At 43.0% G+C, this 22,961-nt stretch overlaps 1 protein-coding gene across 6 annotated transcripts in view; it reads left to right on the top strand.

Moving 5' to 3' along the window:
* The window catches only part of SEMA4F (ssemaphorin 4F), a 38,517-nt gene extending 20,211 nt beyond the window's left edge, over positions 1 to 18,306 (top strand). For 2 of the 6 annotated variants that reach the window (XM_074397858.1, XM_074397854.1), the window contains 8 exons: positions 559 to 737; positions 902 to 1,049; positions 1,177 to 1,399; positions 1,540 to 1,649; positions 1,764 to 1,924; positions 5,602 to 5,660; positions 10,565 to 10,648; positions 15,534 to 18,306. In XM_074397858.1, the coding sequence (XP_074253959.1) occupies positions 559 to 737; positions 902 to 1,049; positions 1,177 to 1,399; positions 1,540 to 1,649; positions 1,764 to 1,924; positions 5,602 to 5,660; positions 10,565 to 10,648; positions 15,534 to 15,637 (1,068 nt within the window). In that variant the 3' untranslated portion in view covers positions 15,638 to 18,306. Of the gene's footprint in view, positions 1 to 558; positions 738 to 901; positions 1,050 to 1,176; positions 1,400 to 1,539; positions 1,650 to 1,763; positions 1,925 to 5,601; positions 5,661 to 5,915; positions 9,113 to 10,564; positions 10,672 to 15,533 lie in introns of those variants that run through there. The other 4 variants (XM_074397864.1, XM_074397860.1, XM_010333410.2 and 1 more) reach the window with 2 other exon arrangements.
* Positions 18,307 to 22,961: the final 4,655 nt, after the last annotated feature.

The raw sequence follows: 22,961 nt of genomic DNA, 5'->3' as shown, positions 1-22,961 counted from the left end.
GTCTCCTATTTTCTCTGCCTTGACTTCTCTCTCTTCTGGGAGTGTGAGGAAGGTGTGAGAGGCTCTGGTCTCTTTGATACCCACAATTACTCTTGTGACACACTGTCCACAGGAGTTAGATTAGTGTAGAGGTTAAACCCTGGTGACAGACTAGGGTTCAAGTCTCTGCCCTACCTACCACTTAACTGCATTTGCAACTCTGGCCAGGTTCTTTAACATCTTTGAAACTTGTCTGTAAAAAGAGGATAATAATGATGACTGTTTTTTGAGGTCTGTTTGAGGACTAAATGAGGTAACTTACGTAAAACACTTAATACAGTACTTTATAAGTTCACAGTTAACTTAGTCACTGTCATTGTTATTGTGACCCCTTCACTCCTGTATTTCATTATCCCCACAGCTACTCTGTGTGCCTCTCTGTCCTTGAATTTGTATGCATCTGTCTCCCCATCTGTCTGTGTCTGCCTTGAAGTCAGGGAGGAAACTTAAATTGGCCTCCATCCTCTTTGCCCAATGATGATGGTCTAAAGAGAATCTCCTATGTGCTTGTCACCCCAGGGAGACCTCGGGGGCCGGAAGACCCTCCAGCAGAGATGGACAACATTTCTGAAAGCTGACCTGCTCTGTCCAGGCCCTGAGCATGGCCGGGCCTCCAGTGTCCTGCAGGATGTTGCTGTGCTTCGACCTGAGCTTGGGGCAGGGACTCCCATCTTTTATGGCATCTTTTCTTCCCAGTGGTGAGGGGTCTTGGTGTGGAGGAAAGTTACAGGGTGGGAGATATGTGAGGTTGGCGCAATGTCAGTGTTGTCTGTTCCAGAGGGGGCAGGCTTTCCCGCCTTTGGTTGTGAGTTGCTGTCTCCCAGCCCCCTCCAGATATCCAGCTCCAACCTGTTACTTCCAGGGAGGGGGCTGCCATCTCTGCTGTCTGTGCCTTCCAACCACAAGACATTCGGACAGTGCTGAGTGGTCCCTTCAGAGAGCTAAAACATGACTGCAACAGAGGACTGCCTGTCATGGACAATGATGTGCCACAGCCCAGACCTGGAGAGGTGAGGGGGCAGATCTTCATTCCAGGCCTGAAGTAAAGAGCTGCTATTAAGGCAAGAACCCCACTAAGCATCACCCAAATGTCCTGTTTCCTGGGAAACTTTGTCACCAGCTCTGTATTTCCTCTAGTGCATCACCAACAACATGAAGCTCCGACACTTTGGCTCATCTCTCTCCCTGCCTGACCGTGTGCTCACCTTCATCCGGGACCACCCACTCATGGACAGGCCAGTGTTTCCAGCTGATGGCCACCCCCTGCTGGTCACTACGGATACATCTTATCTCAGAGTCGTGGCCCACAGGGTGACCAGCCTCTCAGGGAAAGAGTATGATGTGCTCTACCTGGGGACAGGTATATTTAGTGGTCAAGCAGGTTGCCCACCTAGTGCATACATATTCTCATCACAGAGAGGGTCCTGTAATACATATAGATCTGAGTCCCAGGCACAGGGACAGTTATGTCATTATTCTTGTTCCTTTCCCACCCCCTAGAGGATGGACACCTCCACCGAGCAGTGCGGATTGGAGCCCAGCTCAGTGTTCTTGAGGATCTGGCCTTATTCCCAGAGCCACAGCCAGTTGAGAACATGAAATTGTACCATGTAAGTTGTAGATTTTGGGGAGTCTATTGGGAAGATATCTGAGTCCAGAGCTTGTTTGTGACCCTGAGGTCTGGGAAATCCAGTGTCTTCCCCTTCCTCACTCCCTTTTTGTAGAGCTGGCTCCTGGTTGGCTCTCGTACTGAGGTGACACAAGTGAATATGACCAACTGTGGCCGTCTCCAGAGCTGCTCAGAGTGTATCCTGGCCCAGGACCCCGTCTGTGCCTGGAGCTTCCGGCTAGATGAGTGTGTGGCCCACACTGGGGAGCACCGAGGGTGAGTGTAGCTGCCTGGATTTCTTGCTTGCCATGCCAAGGCTCTATCCCATCCACATGTCTATGTTTCTCATTGGTTAATGCTGCCCTATTGGAGGCTGTTTTCTTTCTGTCTGTTAATGTCTACATCACTTGTGTGTCCTTCTGTCAGTCCTTCTAACTTATCTGTTTGTCCATCTAGTGCCACCTCATCAGTGTTCTTGCCTCTCTGCTGGACGTGCTTGACAGTGTGCCATCTCTAGTGGACACTTCTTAGTTTTCATCTTACAGGAGCTCTTGGAAGTGTTTTCACGGCTATCCACTCCTTACTTCCATGAAATACTTTCCTCTTGCTGTCTCTGACTCTGCATTCTTTGGTCTCCTTTACTTTCCCATCCAACTACTGAATGTTGATATTCCTCAGGGTTCAGTCCTGGACCCATTCTCTTTACACATCCATGCTCTCTCTAGGCAATTCCATTCTCATTACTTTCAATACCATCTGAGTACTAATGCTAACCACAAATATATCTACTGGAGCTATGGAACTCCCCATACAACTGTCTAATTCTCTTTTGATGCCTCACAAGCAACTCGAGACTTAGCAAGTCAAAGTATGCACTGTTGTTTCCTCTTTCTCTCACCTGCTCCTCCTCTGGTTTTCCTCATTCCAGTAAAGGGACTACTATGCATCCAGTTGCTCAAGCCAGAAATTGACCATATTGTATTATGATTTGTGCTGATCCTAGCTTCCAAACATCCTTAGTCCACCCTCTTCTCTCTACCTCTACTGCTACCACTCTAGTCCACGCCATCATTGCTACTTAACTGGACTACTCTAATAACCTAATTGGTCTTCTTTTGACCATTTTGGGCTCCTACCATCCGTTTTCCATTTAACAGCTTAAAAGCATATGTCGGCCGGGCGCGGTGGCTCAAGCCTGTAATCCCAGCACTTTGGGAGGCCGAGGCGGGTGGATCACAAGGTCGAGAGATCGAGACCAACCTGGTCAACATGGTGAAACCCTGTCTCTACTAAAAATACAAAAAAAATTAGCTGGGCATGGTGGCGCGTGCCTATAATCCCAGCTACTGAGGAGGCTGAGGCAGGAGAATTGCCTGAACCCAGGAGGCGGAGGTTGCGATGAGCCGAGATCGCGCCATTGCACTCCAGCCTGGGTAACAAGAGTGAAACTCCGTCTCAAAAAAAAAAAAAAAAAAAGCATATGTCACATTGAAGCAAATCCCTGACATTATATTTATCTGAAATATTTCAATATGTAGCTCTACCAGATGAGGACTCTTTTGTTTTTTTGAGACAGAGTCTCACTCTGTCACCCAGTTTGGAGTGCAGTGATGCCATCTCGGCTCACTGCAACCTCTGCCTCGCTTGTTCAAGTGATTCTTTTGGCTCAGGTTCCTGAATAGCTGGAATTACAGGCGCCTGCCACCATGCCTGGCTAATTTTTGTATTTTTAGTAGAGACTAGGTTTCACCATGTTGGCCAGGCTGGTTTGGAACACCTGATCTTAAGCAATCCACTTGCCTCGGCCTCCCAAAGTGCTGGGATTACAGGTGTGAGCCACTGCGCCTAGCCCAGGACTCTTAAAAATATTTTATTGTGGGAAAGTTCAAATATATTCAAAAGCAGATAGAATTGTATGGTGAATTTCCATGCATCCATCCCTCAGTTTCAACAACCATCAGCTCCTGGCCAGTCTTGCCTCATTAGTACCTTTACTCCTTCCCAACTATTTTGAAGTAAATCCCCTGGACGTCATATCACTTCATTCACAAATCTTTCTGTATATATCTCTAACATTCAAGGCTCTAAAAAAAAATCCATATTACCTTTATTATACCAAAAACTTACTTTCCTAATGTCAACAAATATCCAGTCAGTATTCTGATTTTTTCAATTGCATATATTTAAAAACTAGTTTATATCAGTATCCAAATAATGCCTATTTTTATACATATTCTGCTTATCTACAAATAATGCTTATTAATTATAACTGGTTGATATGTTTCTTAAGTGTCTTTGAATCTTTAATTGAGATCTTCCAGTAAAGTATTTTTAATCAGTTGATTCGAAAGTGTTTTTGCAAACTGACCTTGAGATTTCCTATTTTGAAGTCCAGTTAATTTATAGCATATTTATATACTAAGAACCCCAAGTGTATGCAGAACCCCAGAATATTACAGAAACTTATGGTTACAAATTCTTTAGAGGTAAAAGTACCTGTCTTTGGGAATAAAACAGATTAATTCAGCATGCCAATGCAGAGTGAAATGTTTAAAATGATAATTGATCTGTAGGACCAGGTATAAAGAAAAAACTGACATATAATTAGAATAGTCATAACATTTAATTTTGTTTTTCTGATACTTGTCTTGAATTATAAATGTAAAATCTTATGCCATCTCTTGATCAAATTCTTGACTTTTTGCCAGTTGGGGATATAAAGTAACTCTTGGATGACTGGCTCAACCAGCTTTGCATTTTTGGTTAAGATCTTTAACCTGGTCTTTTAGTTTTTTGGGGGAGAACTTTTTAACATTTAAGACAAAAGAAAGGGCTTTATTCTGTCCTTTATTGTTTTAATTTCTCTTAAAATAAGAATTCGCTGGTCCTCAACATCCTCTATACTTAAGCCTCAGAGATTCCCTTAAGATATATGTGAGTGGAGGGTGGTGGTAGGGAGTGTGGGGTGTGTGTTTATGCCAGTGTTCTAGGTTGGTTCTTGTGTACATTCTCCATACCTCAATTCATCCAAGGGAGAAGAACATAGACTGTGAAATTCCTATGGCTAAAGTTGTACACGTGGTCTTCCTGTGTTCCCCAATCTCAGCTAGAGTAATCAACCTTGGTTTTACCTAAGAAACTTCCATCTATTGGTACTAGTCTTGGAGCTCATTTCAGGGACCTCAGTTTATATTGAAGGAGTTCATACTCAGATAAGTCTGTCTTTGATTGAGGCTTTTGTGTGTTCAGACTTTTTACCTGGCCTTCACTGAGAACCCTATTAGAGGTCTCATTGGTTTCCCTGCCTCTGGGAGTGGTGCCAGAGAGTTCAGCAGTGAGCAGTCCATTTTGCTATCCTCCATCAGATATAGTCCACCCAAATCCTGGAAGTGCCAGGACTGTGTTATTTGAAACAGATCCATTCAAACAACACATAGGCCAGTATATTTCAACTGCTATTGAAGAGTTCCTCTGTAGTGACAAGCTTTTGGGAAAAAAAAAGTCACCTCACTAACCTTAAAGGAATTTTGATTAGCTTCTACAGAGAAGAAGTTTGCTCTTTCTCTTAAATAAGAGAAAAACAATCCCTATCATTTTTATCCTTTTTTTCTTCCTAGCAAAATCTGGTGGTTGTGGACATCTAGGTACATTTCTTAGAAGATTCCCATGTTTCCTTTAAAACACCCCCACTAAACATCTTTCCAACAGACCTAGTACAAATTTAGCTATCCACAGTCTTCTAGAAATATGCATGGAATTCGATATGGCAAATGAAATGTCATGAGTAATATTAAGAGGTATTGGGGAACATTTTGGTGATGAGGAGAAAGTTGATAATTTCAGGAGTGATTTCTGAGATGATGGTAGATCTAATGAATGAGGGAGTAACACTGAACCCTCAGGGTTCAAAGGAATGTTGACATTGGATTTACTAAGCATTCTCTTCTTTATAGGCTGGTCCAAGACATAGAGTCAGCGGATGTCTCCTCTTTGTGTCCCAAGGAGCCTGGAGGTCTGTATGGCTTAGGGAGATGTGGGTGGAGTGGATGGAAAGGGGCTAGAGAGTTGGCCATTTTGGAACCACTGTAAACCTTGGATCCTAGAAGATGTGGCAGCCAGGGACCTCGGGCCTTACCCTCTTTGGGAATCCCCTTTTTAGCTTAGTCTCGATGGCCCCTTCTCATGTCTGACATCACTCCAAACTTTTCTTCATCACACCTCCAGGCTTTAGCCTCACCTCCTTTTGTGCCTTTGCTGTCTCTCACAGAACGTCCAGTAGTGTTTGAAGTTCCCGTGGCTACAGCTGCGCATGTGGTCTTGCCGTGTTCCCCAAGCTCAGCATGGGCATCCTGTGTGTGGCACCAGCCCAGTGGAGTGACTGCACTCACCCCTCGGCGGGATGGGCTGGAGGTGGTGGTGACCCCAGGCGCCATGGGTGCTTATGCCTGTGAATGTCAAGAGGGTGGGGCAGCCCGTGTTGTGGCAGCTTACAGCTTGGTATCGGGCAGCCAGCGAGATGCCCCCAGCCGGGCCCACACAGTGGGGGCAGGACTGGCTGGCTTCTTCCTGGGGGTTCTCGCAGCATCCCTGACTCTCCTCCTGATTGGCCGTCGTCAGCAGAGACGGCGACAGAGGGAACTTCTGGCTAGAGACAAGGTGGGCTTGGACCTGGGGGCTCCACCTTCTGGGACCACAAGCTACAGCCAAGACCCTCCCTCCCCATCTCCTGAAGATGAGCGGTTGCCCCTGGCCCTGGCCAAGAGGGGCAGTGGCTTTGGTGGATTCTCTCCACCCTTCCTGCTTGATCCTTGCCCGAGCCCAGCCCACATTCGGCTAACTGGGGCTCCTCTAGCCACATGTGATGAAACATCCATCTAGAACTGGGCAAATGATCACTAGCATATAAGTGATTACTGGAACAGAGTGAACACTGAGATGCCGGGGGTTGCTGGGCCTGGAAAACCATCTCAGCCTCTGAGTTCTCTTTGAGTCTGAGTGATTACTGGGACTTTAGTGTCTGTTCTCTCTGAGCCTGGATGGGCTTGGGGCCAGACCATTGTCTGATTACTGATTCCCATGAGAGATCAGAACTGCTTTCTGCAGCAGATTGGGGCTTCCCCCCAATATCTGAAACCCTGTGACCCTTCATCCCTGGCCCCCTCTCTTGGGCCCATTAGTTTTGGGGATGAGGCACAGGACATAGCTATGACTTTGCTTTCTGGTTGGAGCCTGGCCAGAAGGAAGGTGGTTGGGGGCCATGGAGGTGGTTGGGGGCTAATGTGCACTGAGTCCTTGGGGTGGTTCTGCTTATTCTTCAAATTTATCTGAATCTCTGTGGGGAGTGCATGATCCCCATGTTGCAACACGGAGTCTCTGCCCTGAGATGTTCTCCATCTCAGTTTTCCTTCTTCCATGAAAGAGTGCGTGTAAATACATGGTGTTCATAGGAGACCTGGCCACATGTGCATGAATAACTGGGCCAATGCTTAGGAATATTTATGGGAGGTGGGGAGGGAGAAGATTGGAACGGGGGCATTGCCTGCAGAACTTTAGACCCTGTAGCCAGTGAGGGAATGGCTTTCCTTTCTAAAAGGAACTGAAACACTGCCCCTCTCCTCGTTACCCCACAACCCTACTCTAAATTTGAGTAGAGAAAAGCTCCTAAAGTGACCTTCTGGGTGAGAAGGGCAGCAGTACACATGACCCCATCCTTCTCTTTGTTTTTGCCCTCTGGCTGCCACTACTGCCATGTCACAGCTGCTTTCTCTGGCTAGGGTGTAGGCTGCACCCCATTTCCTTGGCTCCCGTTAAAAATTAACAACATTCTAATGATTAGGGAACAACAGAAGGGGAACAGTCATAGGATATACAAGCAGTATAAAGATAGGTTTGCATCAGTGACTTTACTCAGGGTGACACCCTTGCCCTAAAGCAGGAGTCCCCCCTACCTGGGGCCCATGGACTCCCTGAAATTGTATGCAAAATGTTCTTTGTACGTGTGTGTCTGTATGTCTCTGTGGGGAGGGTTTATGGCTTTTGTCAGATTTCCAAGGCCTTAACAAAGTTAAAGGACCACTGTCCTGAGGTCACTGCACTGAGGCCAAGCTAGGATGGTGTCACCCTGTGGCAGCTCTCCCTGGCCTTGCTCTGCCTGGAACAGTGTGATTGCTGGAACGGAGTGACCACTGAGATATGAGGTTGCTGGGTCTGGAAGACTGTCGTGGCCTCTCAGTTCTCTTTGAGTCTGACTGACTGTGGCCAGTCCTTGGACTGGTAGCCGCTGGAGACTTTCTTGTTTCTCCAATCCCTGGAAGCTGAGCTCTGTGTATATTTGATGACACTGTCAACTCTCACCAAACGTCAAGAACTCTTGCTGCTTGACACTTGCACATGCTCTAGGCTTCTCCTGCTCAGTCCCGGTCTTGGCCTGTGAATGTGCCTCGTTTCATCCCTGGTGCTTGAGGCCTTCAAGCTCCAATCAATGATCCGGTTCTTCCCCTTTGAAGTTTTCTGCTCTACTTTCCTTGGCAGCAGCCTGTGAACTACTCAAAAGAGTCCCCTTGGGTTTGGAATTATCAGTGGCTTTGCCACTAAAAACATGTGTGATCTTAAGCAAGTAACCTAACCTTAGGGACATCAGTTTACTCATCTGCGAAGTGGGGATAATAAAACCTACCTCAGGGTTGCTGCAAGGATTAAATATGTCAACAATAAATACCTGTCTGTACCAATGGATGTTGTTGCAAAAATGAGCTTATTATCCATAAGCATATAGCTTAACTATATGATAACCATGACACATGCAATCACATTAAGCCTCACTCAGTAAAAGGACAGTCATTACTTCACAGGTGTCCTGTTCTGGGTTACCTCTGGCCAGCTCTTGGCTGCTGGTTTCTATGTTTTGGGAGGCAGATCTGTGATTTTTATAATCCTCAGATCTGTCTGACCTTAGTGGCCTGAGCTGCCTTTGTATAGAATAGAGGAAGGCTGTGTGTTCTTTCTTTATCCTCAGCCTATCTTTCAACCCACGCAAGCTTATGGCCTAATTCCACTTTAGGGGAGGAAGAAAGGTGGGGAGATGTCAAAGGTGACTTGGGTTTCTGTGGGGAGTGGGAGAGAAGAGTTTTTCAAGGAGGAGAGAGACCAAGGCTCTTATACTCTGAGCCACTATTTCCCTGCCCTAATCACCTAGGGCCAGGCACCAGACAACTGGAGATGGCCTCTTTTCCCCAAAGCCTGCTGAAATTACTGAAACTAGCCAATCCTAAGTCTGCCTACCCTGCCTCACCCATTCCTTCCAGTGAAAACTACAATAAACACTCTTGCCCACGTTTTCCCTGCTCCCTCTGCATCCTGACTGACCCTGGTGCTTCCCCATGTGGCCCCTGCATAGTGTGCCTTGCCTCTTGTTTCTAAGGACCTGTGAGTATAAAATTTCTTGATGAAAGTCATTTCTGTGTCTATGTGTCTTATTATACCTTATTAAAACAAATCCTGGGTACATTTTAAAACACCAGGGACTCCCTGAAGGTTAATGATTGAGAACGCTGATTGGACCTGTCTAATCAGGGAGGCTCAGGCCTCAGGCCTTCATTAGGCACGTTGCATGTCTGTCAAGTAAGGGCCACTAATCACCCCACATGGGTTCATCTGAATTCTCTGCCAACCTGAAACATGACGACGTGGCACCCATTCTTAGCACTCTTAAGATACACTTATGTGTGTTTGATAGGTAAGCTCCAATTCCTTCCTCCATAAGAAGTGAGAAGGCAGAAGTGGCCTTCCCTGAGGTGAGGATGGGGATGGGTGTTTTTCCTTTGAGTGATGTAGACCTATGTAGGGAGTCAGAGTAGCCCACCCCCTCTGGGGGGACAGCAGCAAGGCTGCTGTAAACTTTGGGTGAACTTCAGGGAAATGAAACCACAGTAGGAAGATGTGTATGTCTCGGAGAGAACAGATAACCAGCTTTTGCTGAACTTGCTACAAGATAGTTTTTAGCTGAAATATGTTAACTAAAGTATGAGAATAATAACCACAGACTGTTCCAAAATAACTGCACCCTCCCTCAGCTATGTTCTTTGTGAACATATAAAATAAAGTACGCTGAGACAGGTCGGGGTCAGAGACTGACATCTTCACCTCCCGGACTGCCTGGTGCAGCTTTCTCTATGTCTCTGTCTTTGTCTTTATCCCCTACCATTCCCTCTTAGGTCCTTGAACCCCTGTGCAGCGTGGGCTGCGGCACAGACCTATGCCCTGCTTCCATGCCATTTCCCCAGATGTGACAGACCTCTGCTGGGATGGAATGTGTTTGCTTGAGGCAGCTGTGATCTCGAGAATTGTGAGAAAGGGTCCATGCTTGCTGTGGAAGGAGGGAGCTGCCCATTCTCTGTATGGGCTTGGATGAGGAGCTTCTCAGCAGCAGTCGTTAAGAACCAGAGGATCTTTTGCCCTTTGCTGGGAGCCACATGAACCTCCTGGATTCATGTGAAATTCTAAGGAACGGGATGACTGCTGTCAAGATGGCTGAGATCAAGTATCTCATCAGGTAACTGGACGCTTAGAATCAGGTTAATTTGATTAAATAAACAAATAGTTTTTGTACCTATGAGTTTGTGGAGAAAATTTTCTTCCCACTAATATCAGCATTTCTAAAATTGTCTGGAGCATATTCGTGATGAACCTACCTATAGATTCAGAAGAATAGCTGAAAATAGGGTGGAGTTGAGTGAGCAGCAAGTTCCCAAAATGAAGAAAGAGGACCTTCCTCTGACCTTTTGCAGGGGCCATTCCCCTAATGCAACTTCTTCCCACACATATCCACCAAATTAACTTTTTTACCAGACTCAAAGCCTTTGGTTTCATCATCATAATATAGGTCATCATAGATTGAGATTACCTTACAATTCCTAGGTAAATGTCCTTGGGAAAAAGGGAATATGAACCTACAGGTTTCCAATCAACAAAATAAGGTGTCCACATCTTCCCTATACAAAGGTTTATAATACAGCTGTCATTAGGATCTTTGCCAGATGAGTTCTTATTCCTTTGGGTATTTATTGTGGTACTAGCCAGGGAAGGCTTTGTTATGATGCAATAACAACTCCTTTTGATTGGGGCATTTTAGTGGCTTAAAACATTTGTTACTCATGCCGTATTTCTGTCCTTGGTAGTCACTCAGGAAGCAAGGCTCAGGGAGGCTCCATCTTGACACAAGCTTCCATGATTGTAGAGACAGGAAAAGGGAACTTGGCTAGCCATAGGTAGGCTCCTAAACTTTGTCTACAAGTAACATTCATGATCACATTTCAATGACCAAAGCAAGCCACGTGACTATGCAAATTCAAGCAGATGGAGAGGGTTGTCATAGCCTTGTGCTCAGACCACAGTACTAAGCATTTGTGCCTGCAGGATAGCCACAGGCCCAGCGTGGTGCTCACGTCTGTAATCCCAGCACTTTGGGAGGCCGAGGCAGGCAGATCACTTGAGCCCAGGAGTTCCAGAGCAACCAGGACAAAATGTTGGAATCCTGTCTCTCAAAAAATACAAAAGTTAGCTCGGCATGGTGGCACACACATATAGTCCCAGCTACTTTAAGAGGCTGGGGTGAGAGGATGGATTAAGCCTGTGAGCCTGGGAGGTGGAGGCTGAAGTGAGCCATGGTCATGCCACTGGACTACAGCAGGGGTGACAGAGCGAGACCTTGTCTCAAAACAAAAAAACAAAAACAAAAATTATGGCCTCAGACCTTTTTGGTAGGACTAAGAGCTGCTGATGTCCTCTTTGTTTCTTTACTGAAGGAAAACCTATACTAAATGTTTGCACCCATAATCTCACTCACCTCTCCTATTGAGCACCTGCTACTTCCTCTCCTTTCTTCCATCTCCATGAAGTAAAGTGAATTTCCTTTTAGAGAAATGACAACTGGATATTTAAAAAAATACCTAGGTAAGAAGGGCTGCTGAACTGTAGAGGACTCACGGTGACTGAGTTCAGTAAAAAGAGAAACTTAGTGACTCAGTAGAAAAGATAAGGAGTAGGTATTTCCCAGGATTGCAGGAAGGGCCTCAGGAACTGAGGCCTTAGCCACTGGAATCAGGGTTTAATGCCACCAGGATTCTTTTTCTTCCATTAGTCTGTCATCTCTGCATGTTCTGCTTGCTGTAAATGGGTATATTCCTAGAGCTAGGAAAGATGGCTGCCATCTAGCCTTCATATTTTCTCAGCTCTGTATAGTAGAGGCAAGGCTACTTCTTTAGCTCCAATCCAGGAATCCCAGGGAAAGATTCTGATTGGCCCAGCTTAGATCACATGCCCACACTGAACTAATGACTGTGTCCAAGGAAATGGGGTACTATGACTGGTCAGGCCTGAGTCAAATGCGTGCGCAGGGAAGACAGGATTAAATTGTCAGAATGAGGGACATGGTTAAGTTGGCTGGGCAGATAAAAACCATAGGTACTATGATTTACTATAGCTGTTTTAGAGTTAGATATCAACAGTGACCTTTGAAAACTAAGAACATGTTTTTCCTTCCAAATTAAAACATTCATTTCATGTCCTGTTAAAATTAGAATAAAATCCAAATCCCCCATTGTGATTTACAGAGCCTTACATGTTAGGACCTCTGTCCATCTATCTAAACGATTTTTACTTTCCCCTCACTCAGGGCAACAGCCACACCAGCCTTCATTCAGCTTTCTAGATACACCAAGCTTGTTCCCAACTACAGGGAAATAGTTGTTTCCCCTGATCTTTGCAAGCCCGTGTCATTCTGGTTAGTCAGGCTTTATCTGAAACGTTGCCTCCATAAAGAAGCCCACCCTGATTACTCTGTATAAAGTAGCTCCCAGTTACTTCCTGTCACATCCTCCTATTTTAATTCTCAGCATAGCATATCATTAATTTGTATTTTCTTGTTTGCTTGTTTATTTTAATTATTTTCCTTCTTGTTTAGATTGCAATCTCTGTGAAAGCCGGAGTCTTTTTTTGTTCTTGGCTTTTTGTTCACTGCTGTTTCTCCAGTCCTTAGAACAGTGAACAATGCCTGAACACGTAGTAGATGCTCAGTATTTGCTGAGTGAATGAATATGGCCATTGCCGAGCTGACCCACTGGGTAATGGAAAGAACACAGGTCTTCCTAAGAGGCCAACATCATCCACTGGTCAATTCTCCTATAGGAGCCCACATAGTTCCCAGCTCCTGTGGTTTTGCAGTACTAAATGGCAGCCCCTGGGATCCTCTGCTCACAGGCTCATGCTTTTCAAGGGACAGCTTTAGAGTGTCCTTTTCCTAGACCTCAACCTCTCCCTGTCTATATTCTGAACTCCATCTTGGACCCTTCTTTGCTTTGGGCCCTAATTTGTGTCTGGTGTTCACAGGTAGGTCCTCTCTGCTCTTTCTTTCAGAGTGAAAGAATCAAAGTATCCCTGGAAGGCACAACACTACTTTGCAAGCATAAATTCTCTGATCATAGTTGCCCTTAATAGTAATTATAATGCCCTAAACTATAATAAGGTGCTAGATATGGTGTGGGCATTGAGCTAAACATTTTATACATCAAACTCAATCTCAGGAAGACTGGTGGTGTTGTTAGCCACATTGTTGGTCAGTGAAACTGAGGCTCGAAGGAGAAATAACTTGCTCAGGGTCATACAGTTAGTTTGTAGTTGAGTTCTGACTAAAACCCAGGTATCTCAGATTCCAAAGCTTGTGCTCAGAACCCCTGCGATATACAAAGTACCCAAATAGTGCCCATTAGGGATCAACTTCCAAGTACTGGGTCTTGCCTTCCTATAGCAGAGTGGTATTTCCTCCTTCACTTACTGTTCACTTCATGTATATAAAACAGAACTTGATCCTATTTCAATACATAACTTCTGTAAAACCAAAAATTAAAACACCATAGTAAAATAAATGAGAAAAACATGGTATTTCATTTGCAATACTTGAACAAATATTAACATTCTTAATCATAAATGAGCTCTTAGAAATCAACAACAAAGACTAACATTACAAGGGAAATGAAAATAAAAGGAACAGAGGAAAATGAACACAAATGATTAATAAGGTAATATGAAGATGATGTAGCTGAACATTAATAGATGAAAAAGCAATTTCTTTGTAATATTACATTATCAATGATCACAAATACAGATATCTAACATTTGTATAGAATTTTAGGAAGTGGGGAACACTGGAAAAATTTACTCCAGTTTTGGGAAATTTGCTCAAAATTTAGATCTTGTATATACTTTACCCTGGCAGTTCCAATCCACAGGAATTATTCCAACAGAGTAATTGGACAAATGAAATTTATGTATAAGCATGTTCCTTACATAGAAAACCTATGAGTCTAATTTACCACCCTCCAACTACTTATGTATCAATTAATTAAAAAAATACATTGGGGGGATTTTCATTAAATATTAATTTAGGTCTATTTAGGTCACATTGTAGGCTAGGTTCTGGAGACATAAGAGTGAGTAGAACGAAGTCTCTCTCCCCTTAAAGCTCGTAATTCAGGGGATAGGGAGAGAGTAAGCAGACAGCAACACACTTTGAAAGGCACTGTTGTTAAGGTGTGTTCCAGATCTAAGGAACCCAAAGATACCTCATTCTATTGACCTCTCTTCTTAACTAGCAGTTTGAGAAACAGGTTTCAGATGCCAATAAAAGGCTTTGTACCACCTAACCAGACTCCCTTGAAGCTACTGAGACAGTCTAATGCAGTGTAGTCTAGTGAGACATATACATGCCTCATTTTGTTTTTTGTGTGTATCATATTTTACATAATAAAACACTTTAAAGTAAGACGTTTTTCTGTCTATGGAACCAGAAAAGACAAAAAGAAAAGGTTGGTGACATTGTGCACTCCCCAAACAAGGGTTAGGGGAGAGTGGGCGTTCTATGCTATTGTTGGAAATGAAATTAGTATACACTCTATGGAGGGCATTCTGGTAATATCTAATGAAAGCTTTAGAGTGAATATATATAATTTGATCCAGTAATTACACTTTTAGAAGTTTAAGGAAATAGCAGTAAACTCTGCAAAGACATACTTCTAAAGATTTTTATTTTGATATTAATTATAAGCCTAAAATGTTGGAAAAAATCAATTATTCCACAAGAGAAATTTGGGTAAATAAGCATCAGTATTGACATGAATAAACGTACAAAGCAGTTCCTGACAACTGGGAGCTGGCCTGGCACTCAGAGCCAGGCCTCAGCGTTCTGTTGAACATGAAGGATTTCGTAGAACACCAACATCAGACAAGGACACTCAGTGCCGATGATAGATCAAGAAAAAAAATGAGATCACTCTGTAATCATGTCTGAACATAGACAAAACAGGAACATTGTCCAGACCACAAAATGACCTAGCATCCTCTTCTCCTGGCTAATAGGAATGATTGCTGCTTCTTTACCAGTTCTTCACTGGCTTTAGCCTTGCAGCCGTCTTCCCTCCTCCCAGATGAGAGTTATTAAGACACCCACACACAGAATTACTCTGCTTCCTTAAACCCTTCTGCAAACCTGACTCACACAAGCCTGAGACCTATAATAAGTTATTTCCGATACCCTCTTACTGAAACACCCCACAATTTCCCATGTCATGCATTCTCCCCCATAGAAAAAAGTAATAACCCCAACTTGCTTGACTACAGGTGTATTCCCAGTGTTCTTTGACTGAAGAGCAATGACAATCAGTACTATCTCATAATTGTTTGTAATAGATATGTATTTTCATTGTCATAAAATTGTATGGCATAGCCCACAACAAACTGTTAGCAATGGTCACCCCTGATGAGGGATTTTACTTTTGATTTACTGTCTTTTTATTTTATTTTTATTTTTTACAATGTGCATGAATTGAGATAGAGAGGAGGAGGACAATTAAGAGGAGGGGAAGTAGAATAAGGGAAGGAAAAAATGGAAGAATGAAGACAAAGATGGTAGTGGCAGCAGCTCTAAGACATGTTTGATAATAATGTTATTAGAGGATCTTTATGTTTTTCTTTAAATATCTATAATTAAGATGCATTACACGTGAATATGAAAAACAAGTTATTTTTAAATGAAAGAAGATTGTGATTTTCCTGGGGAAATACAATATGACGTTTCTAATTTTTTATCTTTGCAATAGCCTGACTAACATTAAAGACAAGTTTGAAGACTTTGGTTTTCCAGGTCCATTGTAGTATAGTTAGATGCAGTAGGTGTCGCTTTTTCCCCAAGAATAGCCTGTTGCTAATGCTGGCGGAAGTTCGCTCTGAGCTGTACCCAATTCTGTCAATTATCTGTCTTCAAGATTTGCCTAATCTCTAATCTTTGAGTAATATGTACTTGTAGTTTTCCTTCCTTCTGTAATTTAGATCCACAATCCAATCTAGATGAGGGAAATTACTATACATTCTTTATTTCTTTCTGGAGAACTTTCATATAGCCATCCTATTAGATTTTCATGGTAATACAAAGTGCTTCAGGTAGGTATTATTAGCTTCGTTTTAGAGATGAGGAGGGCGAAGTTTATCAGAAAACTGAGGTCATTAACAACTAATTGGTCAATCTTTTTTTCCCTCCATTATCTAATTCAAGAAACAATGCAGCAAATACAGGACTATTTGTGCTTTAAATATATGAATATATATTTACTGGTGTAAATATATCAACCATAAAAATACATTCCTATCAGTTTCTGAGAACTGAGGTACAAATTATGAGAACTGACCATGCTGCGTGCATACTGTGATTATGCAAAAACTTCTGGAGATGCATTATGTGGAGGGGCCCTCTCAACTGTGGACAAGGTGTTCAGTCTTCAGAGGTCTGGGAGTTACTCAGAAACAGTGAGGCTCCTGGGGGAGCATGCTGAAGGTGACTCACGTTTGCACATGTGTGACTTGGGGTTTTGTTATAAACGTGAAGTTTTGGGCTGAGTGGTAATATCAGATGCAAAGGACTGTTCGCTCCCTCTTTTGGAGGTCTCATGCTTTCCCAAACCTTGCATGTTATCAATTACCAGGCAGTCGTTTCCTGATGCCTGCCACGGAGCTCCTTTTCTAGTTTGCTTTTCCTAATATGTTTTGGAATTAGAAATCAAATAACCAAGCTAGGCGGAAATGAGTATAACATCAAGTTTTCCCAGGTTCAAAGCAACTCTATTTGAAGACATTTGTATTTGTGCATTAATTCCTGGTTCATAACTGAATTATGGAAAGGAGACACTGACAGATAGAAAGCTGGTTCTGGATAAAGGAGGAATGATTATGCCAGTATTTTTCAGAGATCCAAAGTGATCAAGGCCAGCTTTGACCTCAGTCTACTGAGTCACGCTGGGCATATGTATGGCTTGGTCACTCACTCCACTGCTGCAGCCATGTGAAGGGAATGCTCCTGTCTGGGGTGAGGGTGTCCAGCCTTATGGAGTGGGCCTGACCACCGTCCTATGGTGTGGTAGGCACTGGGCCAGGAGAGAAGCTGGTGGGGTGTGGGGCAAGTACCAGATAAAAGAAGTACCAGGCTCTGGGGCAGGTTGCTGGATTGTGACTCAAGTTGATACAGGAAGATAGCAAATCCAGTCCTCTCCCCAGAGGAATTGAGACCTGGTAAGGCCCGTCTCACAACTTCAGGGTGCAGGGTGGAGACTAGGTAAGGATCAGATGCACCACACATACCAGCAGCTTGTGCCCAGCATTGTGCCTAAGATGAGGTGGAGAAACGCAGACACAGGATTCATGAAATGTGGCCAACAGAAACGAAGCAGCAGAATGCACCCAACCAGCTGTCTGAAGTACAAGGCAGGGACCCAAGGGAGGGAACACATGTGAGGGACATTTTAGGTCCCAAGAGATCTGGGATGAAGTGACAGGACCTGGTATGCTCTGCCTATGAACTTCAGCTCCGTTGTGGGGCTAAGAAGTCTGACATTTGGAAGCTTGAGGCTGCCAAAGTGACCTCCAAAATCACCCACTGGGGAAGCAACGGCTTCTGTTGGATGTGTCACAAGGAGGGGCCCTCTTCACTCAGGCAAAGTGGGCAGTCTTCAGCAGGCTGGGAGTTCTTTGCAAACAGCTAGGATAGGGCTAGCACTGGGTGTGGTTACTGAGGACAGGGGCCCTCAGTGGTTACCTGGGGAATTGAGCCCAGAGTCAGCTTTTTTGGAGCCCACAGATCTGAGGCTTCCCTTCAGAGGCGCAGGGACCAGGCAGAGCAGACCAGCTTGGTTTTTCACAAGGGTGGGAGTGAGCTGGAAAGTGGCCTTAGGTCACAAACACTAACCGCTTTAAGAGAAGTGCAGCTCATCCCACTGACCTTGAAGTGAGTTTTGCATGTGCACATGAGTGTGGGTGTTTGTGGGTGAAAGATATTTATCTAAAAAAATTATGTAGATATGCTCATAATAAAGCATTTTAGGATATGCTGAAAAGCACATAAAATTAAGGATCACTTCAAAACCTCATAGGTCAGAGATACAATCTCTAAATATATTTTGGTGAATTTCCTTCCAGACTTTTCTCTGTATATTCAACATAGGGATATAAATAGATATTTTAAATAAGCACAGTATTGTACTGTTTTGTAAACTGCTTTTTCCATTTGATACTATATCTTGGATACTTTTTCGCAATAAACATTTTATTCTATATCATCATCCTGCAAAAGATTCTACTGCTTGATATTTCTTATTTTAACTCACCTTCCATTGATTAATATCACATCATTTGAACATAATACCTTTGTTTCTTTCTTCTTTTTCTTATTTGAGTGTGTTGGCTGGAACTTCCACAACTGGCCCAGATAGAACTCAAGTTCTTGACTTGAACATGATTCTACAGCAGCGCCTTTAGTATTTCACCATTGCTTTTCACATTTCCTCTTGATTTCTAATAGGTTTATAATATATAGGAAGTCTTCGTATTAACTCTAACACTAACAAGGTTTTATATTTTTCTTTTCAGAGGATAGGATGGATGTTGAATTATGCCAAATATCTTCCTAAGCAGACAGTAAGATAATGGTATAGTTTTTCTCCTTTAGCCCGTGAATGTCCCAGTGCCGAACCCACGTTTGTTCCTAAGATCAGCCCTGTGTTAGTGGTTTTGCAGCTCGGGAAGGGGAAGTTGCTACTCTAGGAAATATTGCAGAAAAAGTAGCATGCTTTATAACCTGTGCTATACCTGCTCTTGTTAACCTTAAATCAAGGAAGTTGTCCGTCAGTTCATTGGGTGTTTTCCTCATTTTTTTTAATGGCTACAGAGTGTTCCTTTGAGTGGTTGTGTCACAGATTATTTATTCAACCAGTTCCCTAGTGATACATATATGAGATGTTTCCAGTTTTCTGCTGCAGTAAGTAACCTCATAAATACATTATTTTGTAGGTATGTGGATATACTTTAAAATAAATTCTCAGAAATGGAGCCGCTGTGTTAGAATGAACCCGGAAGCTTTCAACCTTTTAGAGACAGATTACTAACAGATAAACTCTGATAGACTCAGATAAACAGTTGAGACAACTTGGCTATAATATATTCCTATGTTTAATAAAACATCTGCAACCAAGACAGTTGGGCCTGGAATTGTTGCACATGTGTGTGCATGTGTGTGTGTGCGTGTGTGTGTGCGTGTGCGTCTGTGTGTGTGTGCGTGTGTGTGTGCATGTGCATCTGTGTGTGTGCGTGTGCGTGCTTCTTTCAACCTTTTATGCTTTCTTCTTGATATTCATGCTTTCTCAGTGATTCACATCCTTCAGTCTCTCATTTTTTTTTTTTTCCAGATGGAGTTTCGCTCTTGTTACCCAGGCTGGAGTGCAATGGCGCGATCTCGGCTCACCGCAACCTCCGCCTCCTGGGTTCAAGCAATTCTCCTGCCTCAGCCTCCTAAGTAGCTGGGATTACAGGCACGTGCCACCACGCTCAGCTAATTTTTTGTATTTTTAGTAGAGACGGGGTTTCACCATGATGACCAGGATGGTCTCGATCTCTCGACCTTGTGATCCACCTGCCTCTGCCTCCCAAAGTGCTGGGATTACAGGCTTGGGCCACTGCGCCCGGCCCCTCAGTCTCTCATTTTTTTTAATGCACATTTCTTTTCTTTTCTTTTTTTCTTTTTGTTTTATTCCTTTTTGTGGAGAATGGGATCTCACTATATTGCCCAGGCAGGTCTCGAACTCCTGGGCTCAAACTGTCCTCCTGCCTCTGCCTCCCTAAGAGCTGGGATTACAGGTGTGAGCCACAGCGCCTGGCCGTACTTATATTTTCTAGCACATGTTGGAAGCAAGGAAGGTGATAATCATTGTTAGGCACTGAGCACCTTCTCAGGGCCAGACATCTTGCCAGGTGCTCTGAGTGTATTATTTTGACCTCTCATTTCAACCACACCAAGAGCTCTTTTAACTCTTTTTACAAAATGAGGAACCCAGAGCTCAGTCCGCTCAAGGTCCCCAGCTAGGAGGTAGTAAATGCAGAGCTTGGAGCCAAGTCTACCTGCTCCACAGCCATATCCTCTTTATTAGCCACACCCATCCAGAATGTTTCCCCCAGCATTCCCATTCGCAGTCATTCCTAGCTAACAATGAGCTGGGAAAGACTAATGTGTGGCGTCGTGTCCTAATAGTTAAAAACAATACCCTTCAGCTTTTGGCTTACTCTTTTAAATAACAGCTCTCTGTTGCTATCTTTGTTTTGATCCCAATCAGGTAAAATTAACAAACACTTGTGGAACATCTGTCAGGTGGAAAGCATGGGGCTAGTTGTTGTAGGGAATATAGAAGGATAAGTCGAGACTCATGCTGGACAAGCTGAAGCCTGGTCTTGCCAAGCAATCTGTACGTTGACTGGTTAACCTGTAAATAACTGCTCCCGTGAGATAATGCTGCCAAACTGACTTCCCAGGGTAGGGACTTATACATTGTGAAATAAGTACAATCAATCAATCAAGACTAGTTTCTTCTTTCTGAAGGCCACATACCACATATCAAATTAAATTCCAGATTTGTAAGCTTATTAAACCTCTAAATCAAGTTGTGGAAAAACTAGTAAAGAGTATTAATTTCTATTGTGGAGGAATAACTTTATAAGAACTAAAGCTACAGAAAAAAATGGTAAAAAAAATTGATAGCTGGCAATGAAAAATTTCAAAAAAGAACTTAAAAACAGTAGCTTAAATGAATCAATGTGATAGCATTACTTCTAAAATAAAGATAATGGTTATGGTAACTTAAATGAGAGGTTTACCAAAACCTAAAATGCAATAAAAAAAAATGAGAGGTTTAAAAAAGCTTATTAAAATACATAAGAAAATGAATTATTGACCCCAAATAATGGCCAAGATGCTCTGCCTAAATGTCTTACTAACTTCATGGCTGAAGATAGGTTAATTCGAGAAAGAAGGAAAGTAAGAAAGTAATGAAAACATCCACCATATTCATATATTTTAACCTAGTTATGCTTCTCTGGTGAATTCTTTCTTTCTTTCTTTCTTTCTTTTTTTTTTTGACAGTGTCTTGCTCTGTTGACCAGGCTGGAGTGCAGTGGCACAATGCTGGCTCACTGCAGCCTCTACCTCCCAGGTTCAAGTGATCCTCCCACCTCAGCCTCCCAAGTAGCTGGGACCACAGGTGCACACCCTCATACCTGCCTAATTTCTGTATTTTTTTTGTAGAGACGAGGTCTTGCCATGTTGCCCAGGCTGGGGTCAAACACCTGGCCTGTAGTGATCCACCCACTAATGCCTCCCAAAGTGCTGGGATTATAGGTGTGAGCCACCTTGCCTGGTGCTGAGGATTCATTTTAAAGAAATTTTTTTGCGGATAGGAAAACCAAATATATAAGAAAATTTAACATAATAGGGAAAGGGTTAACTAAATTACAGTGTATCTACGCAATGGAACATTATTCAGTCATTAAAATAATCATTTTGAAGGCTTTCAGGCCACAGGTTTATAAAGGGATATTAAATGAAGATGTCAGAAATTTACCTACAGAATTATTCTAATTCTGAAAGAATAAGTTTTTATGATCAGGACCTGGAAGTAAACAAAGAGGAAAAAAAAAGAATTGTGTTTGGGTGAGAGTAGTCAGAATTAAAAAATAGACTTTATTTTTTTAAGCAGTTTCAGGTTCACAGCAAAATTGAGAGGAAAATACAGAGTTTCCATTAACCATCTGCCCTCATACAGGCGGCAGTTGCATAGCTTCCCCCATTATCAACATCCTTCACCAAAGTTGTGTTTTTGTTAAAATTAATGAACCTACATTGACACATCATTATCACCCAAAGCCCATAGTTTACATGAGGATTTACTCTTGGTGTTGCACATTCTATGGATCTGGACAAACATATAGTGACATGTATCCACCATTATAATATGATACTAAGTAGTTTCATTGTACTAAAAATCATCTATACTACACTTAATCATCCCTCCCTCCCTGCTAGTTCCTGACAACCACTAATCTTTTTACTGCCTTTATAGTTTGGCCTTTTGCAGAAGAATGTTATATAGTTGGAATGGCTGGATGTCATGGTTCATGTCTGTAACCCCAGCACTCTGAGGGGTCAAGGTGGGAGGATCACTTGAGGCCAGATCACTCGAGACCAGCCTGGCCAACATGGCGAAAACCTGTCTCTACTAAAAATACCAAATTTAGCAGGGCACGGTGGCACATGCCTGTAATCCCAGCTACTTGGGAGGCTGAGGCAAGAGAATCGCTTGAACCCAGGAGGCGGAGATTACAGCAAGCCAAGATTGCACCATTGCACTCCAGCCTGGATGACAGACGGAAACTGTGGAAAAAAAAAAAAAGAACATTATATAGTTGGAATTATAGAGTATGTAGCCTATTAAGATTGGCTTTTTCCACTTAGTAATGCATTTAAGGTTACTTTATGCCTTTTCAAGGCTTGATAGCCTGTTTCTTTTCAGTGCTGAATAATATTCTATTGTCTGGGTGTGTGCCACAGTTTATCCACTGCTCTTCTAAAGGACATCTTGATTGCTTCCAGGTTTTGGCAATTATGAATGAAGCTGTTATAAACATACATGTGCAGGTGTTTGTGTGGATATAAATTTTCGACTCCTTTGAGTAAATCCCGAGGAATGTGATAGCTGGGTTGAGAAATTTTTTTTTTAATTTGAAATTTCATTTTTGAACAAAAATCGTTTTTAAGGATAAAAAGAAGAAAATTGTTGTGCTGGGATCTCTGGTTTTTTCAGCAGGTTATATCAACACTGTTCACACCAGCATCAGACACCCAGCCAGATGCGAGAGTTGAGTTGACTCCCGCGTAACTGGGAGCAGACTCATT

This window comes from Saimiri boliviensis, chromosome 1, assembly GCF_048565385.1.
Source record: "Saimiri boliviensis isolate mSaiBol1 chromosome 1, mSaiBol1.pri, whole genome shotgun sequence".
In the NCBI taxonomy this organism is placed as follows: Eukaryota; Metazoa; Chordata; class Mammalia; order Primates; family Cebidae; genus Saimiri; species Saimiri boliviensis.
This window is presented reverse-complemented; position numbering and strand designations above follow the sequence as displayed.